This window comes from Chamaea fasciata, unplaced genomic scaffold (assembly GCF_029207755.1).
Source record: "Chamaea fasciata isolate MVZ Bird 193981 ecotype frontalis unplaced genomic scaffold, bChaFas1.0.hap1 SCAF_7, whole genome shotgun sequence".
NCBI classification, from domain to species: domain Eukaryota; kingdom Metazoa; phylum Chordata; class Aves; order Passeriformes; family Sylviidae; genus Chamaea; species Chamaea fasciata.
The window spans coordinates 6,510,453-6,514,989 of NW_027094092.1; the positions used below are offsets into that span (position 1 = coordinate 6,510,453).

The following is a 4,537-nucleotide window of genomic DNA, read 5'->3' on the forward strand; positions in this document are numbered from 1 at the left end:
TCACACAGTCCAGGGACAACATTGCTGGGCACAGGCGCTGAAATTCCCAGGAACGCAAAAAAGGTGAGAAATTCTGAGGTGGGTCTTTGCCATTGCGCTCTGATCGTTTCTGTCAGGCTTTGGGGAAGGGAGGAGAAACGAAAACAGTGGAGGAAAAAAGATCAAATATTTACTTGCTTTGCTGGACAGAAATTTGCTGTAGATCAGGAATTGATGATAATCATTTTCAATATAAGGAAAGCTTCATTCCAGGGACTCTTTTCCCTGTACAAGTGCTCTTGAACTGCTCTAAACGCACCTCTGTGATGTAAAAAGTCATTACTCAGAGACCTGGCATTACAACAGCAAAACTTTCTGTCCATAGTCTGAGACATCTTTGTGGGGTCAGGGATGTTCTGCCTCAGAAACTGCAGGCAGGATTTGCATGCAAACCACAGGGAGGATGTTTAATCTCAAGGGAGAAAAAGACCACCTGGACTCAGGCTGCTGCTGTTTGAGGAGAGTTTCATTTATTAGTTACTTAAGGAAGTAGAATCATGTCTTGAATGTGTCTTGGAGACAGGAATTCAGTCCTTCCAAGGGATGTGATAAATAAATGAGAATGAGTGACTTTTGCAGTGTTCTTCTCCACGGTCTGTAGAAGTAAAAGAAGGATTTCATCACTTCTAATACAGCAGAAGGCAAAACTACTGATGTTTTGTCATTTACCCATTGCAGCCATTTCTGTTCCTGGCAGTCTTTATGCACATACAGCCCCTTCCAGTGCCTAAAGATGCTCCAAGACAGCTGGAGAGGGACTTTGGAGAAGGGCTTGGAATGACAGGACAAGGGGGAATGGTTTTAAACTGGAAGATGGTGGATTTGAATTAGATTTTGGGAGGAAATTCTTCTCTGTGAGGGTGGTGAGGCACGGGTTGTCCAGAGGAGCTGTGGCTGCCTTATACCTGCCAGTGTCCAAGGCCAGGTTGGCAGAGCTTTCAGCAACCTGGTCTGTGGAAGGTGTCCCTGGCTGTGGCAGGAGGTTGGAACAAGATGAGCTTTAAGATCCATCCCAACCCAAATCATTCCATGATTCTATGACATGATCTATGGCAGAAAGCCATTTAACACTGGGAAATAATCACCTGTCATTCCTGAATCCCCAGTGGAGAGAGATGCACCTGTGGAGGCTGCAGTGGGCTGAGACAGAACTTAGATGACACTCAAATGTTCACACCCTCAGTGTGTTCTGATCGAGTGGAAATTTGGTTGCACAGAAGCCAGGAAACCACTTAACCACCAGGCCTTCCTCTGTTCTCGCAGCAGAAAAGCTGCACAGAACTCGAGACTGTCTCTGCTAATCTCTGCAAAAATGTGATCATTTGTAGCTGCCTCTGGAGCAGGTTGTGAGGGAGGAACAGCCACAGGGCTGCTCTCCAGAGTCTTCACGTTAGAAGTACTCAAGGTTCTGTAAGAGCTGAGGATGGGATCATCCAGCTCTGCAGTGCCAGAAGTTCCCTGGTTTCAATCAACCCTAAAGGAAATCCTAAAATCCTCAAATAATTTGGATGGAAAGGGACCTTGAAGCCCATCCAGTCCCTCCCCCTGCCATGGGCAGGGACACCTTCCACTAGCCCAGGTTGCTCCAAGCCCTATCCAACCTGACCTTGAAATTCCCTGCACCTCACACTTCTTTTCCCTCTGTTTATGGGGTCGATGTGCCTGGGGTGCTGCGATGGAACAGCAGTGATTCAGTCTGTCACGTTCTGGGTGCTTTTGGAAGACTATCTCCATGTGTGCTGCTGCACCACAAAGAGACAACAGAGGATTCATGCTGGCTACATGGTTCAGTGATTCACATCTTCCCCAAAAACCCCATTCTTTGTTCCTGTCCTCTTTTTAACTTCTCTGCCTTCCGTGTCCAAATTAACAGCTGGTTGGGAGACAGCAGAAAAGCCACTGTATTTGTTCTTATCAGACCAAAAAAAGGTGTTAAACCCAGTTTTTTTTCACCCCCAAGATTCTCAATCAGATCTCAGTACAATGGGGAAGGAAATAGTGACCTAACTCATGGAGTGGTGTGGAAAAGTTATCAGAGACACAACTCCCATGTCCTGTGAGGACGAGATAATCTGTGGTTTCTTACATGTGGTTCTTGCAGTTTCTGAGGGAGAAGCTGAGGGCTCTGCCAGATCAAGATGTTTATTTGTTACTGTACAGGGGACGCAGGAGAACCACATCAAATGGCACTTTATTAAAACAGAAATAAGTCATCAGTATAAAAACCTATCAGTTGTTCTCATGGAATCACAGAATTCCAGAGTGGTTTGGGTGGGAAGGGACCTTAAAGATCATCCAGTTTCAACCCCCTGCAATGGGCAGGGACACCTTCCATTATCCCAGTTTGCTCCAGTCTGGTTTTGGATACCTCCAAGGATGGGGCAGGCACGGTTTCTCTGTACAACCTGGGGCAGAGCCTCACCACCCTCCCCAGGGAAGAATTTATTCTCAATATTCCATCTAAATCCACCCTCTGGCAGTGTGAAGCCTTTACCCTTTGTCCTGTTTCTCAAGGCTCTTGGTCCCTTCCAAACCAAATTAGTTTGAGGTTCCATTAAATCAAGTTCTAGCTACAAAGCTGGGGAACAAACCAAGGAATCCCTCTAGAAAAGTCACCCTGGAGTTACCACCTCTCCCCTCTCTGCTCCCAGGTCTGAATCACCCACTATGACACCCTTAACCACACCAATCCCCCCAACCACAGCCATCCAGGCTCCTGGGACCAACCAGAGCGGGGCTGTGGGACAACCAGAGCCATCCTACACTGTCCTCAAGTTCATGGAGAGCTTCTGCCTGCTGAGTGCTGCCTGTGGGATGGTGGGGAACGGCCTGGTCCTGTGGTACCTGGGATTCCGCATCCGCAGGAACCGCTTCACCGTCTACATCCTGAACCTGGCGGCCGCCGACTTCGGCTACCTGCTGTGCATCGCCGTGGAGACCGTGCAGTACCTGATGCAGTTCAACGTGGGGGTGCAGTTTGGGATATTCCTCTTCCTGGATCTCTTCATGTACGGCACGGGGCTGTACCTGCTGACTGCCATCAGCATTGAGCGCTGCCTGTCCGTGCTGTCCCCCATCTGGTGCCGGACACACCGCCCGAAGCACCTGTCTGCCGTGGTGTCCGGCCTGCTCTGGGCCCTGTCCCTGCTCCTGAACACTCTGGGATATGTTTTGTGCACCATTCACCCCTCTCCCAGGGTCTGCCAGCGCCTGCTCATCGCCAGCAGAGCCTTTGATTTCCTCGTCTGCGCACCCCTCATGCTGCTCTTCAGCTTCACCCTCTTCCTGCGGGTCAAGTGCAGCTCCCAAACCTTCCAAACGGGCCGGCTCTTCACCGTCATCATGCTCACCATCCTCCTCTTCCTCATTTTTGCTGTGCCCCTCAGTGTCCTCATCTTCCTGGACCTCCTGGGCCATAAGTTCCTGTATTCCCCGGAGATTGGCTTTGTGCTGTCCTGCGTCAACAGCACCCTCAACCCCATCATTTACTTCCTGGTGGGAAGCTACAGGGATCGGAAATTCAGGCTCACCCTCAGGCAGGCATTCCAGAGGGCCTTCCAAGACTCGGCAGATGACAGAGATGAGCGGGAAACCCGGGACACGATAACCATGTCCTCCTAAAACCCTGCCTGGAATGTCTTGGCAGAACTGAAGAACTCCGAGGTAGTGGCGAAGGTTCATCTCACCTGACCCTCAGTACCCTCTTTGTAGATACTTTAGGTCAGTATTTTAAGTCCCCATCTGTGGCACATAAGCACCTGGACCGCAGGATTTACCTGACCTGTGTTTAGGACACATTAAAAGTTCCTGTTTCTTTCCAGTGACTATTAAATAATATTCATTTGATAAGGCTGAAATGTCTTGGTGTCTGAATTTTATCCAAGAAATCCTGCTCTGGACAAATCTTTGTCATTCATAAACTCATAAATTCTCAGTGTTGCTTTTCACTCAGATCTCTGAAAATGAGATTGGTACCAACAATCCTCCTGTTGGAAGCAGATGTAAAATTTCCTGGAAGGAGAATCCATCTCTCCCTCTTAATTTAGAATTCCCATGTCTGAGCACACACACAGCCTTTTGTGGCTCACAGAGCCATTCTGGGCTTCCTAATGTGAGCATTTCAAGGACTGAAAAGATTCACATCCCCCAAGTCCATTTCTTGTCTGAACCAGGGATATTTCCACCCCACCAAGCAGAAAAGGGCTCCAGCTCCTTCCAACTTGCATTAAAAGTTTATTCACTGAGTTTCATCCTCCCTTGTCTTGTATTTCAAAGAAAGACATGACTGGAGGTTATTATTTTATATTATTATATTGGTGCATGTTATTTTAATTTCTTCAAGCCCTTGGCAGAATCTCTGCATTTATCTCCATCATGCATTGTGCTGTTATTTCTTCCTTCAAAAGGACAGATTGGAATCCATGGCTTTTACATGGATCTCCTTTACCAATAGAAATCAATCAAAGGATAGTGGGAAAAATACAGGAAACAGAACAAG

The 4,537-nt window shown here is 47.9% G+C and overlaps 1 protein-coding gene across 1 annotated transcript; it reads left to right on the forward strand.

Annotated features, from left to right (window-relative positions):
* On the forward strand, window positions 1-3,800 carry LOC136291682 (proto-oncogene Mas-like). The gene is made up of 2 exons (XM_066186827.1): window positions 1-63; window positions 2,691-3,800. Exon 2 carries the CDS (start codon window positions 2,707-2,709, stop codon window positions 3,658-3,660), a length of 954 nt encoding a protein of 317 aa, XP_066042924.1. The 5' UTR covers window positions 1-63; window positions 2,691-2,706; the 3' UTR covers window positions 3,661-3,800.
* The last annotated feature ends 737 nt before the right edge of the window (window positions 3,801-4,537 follow it).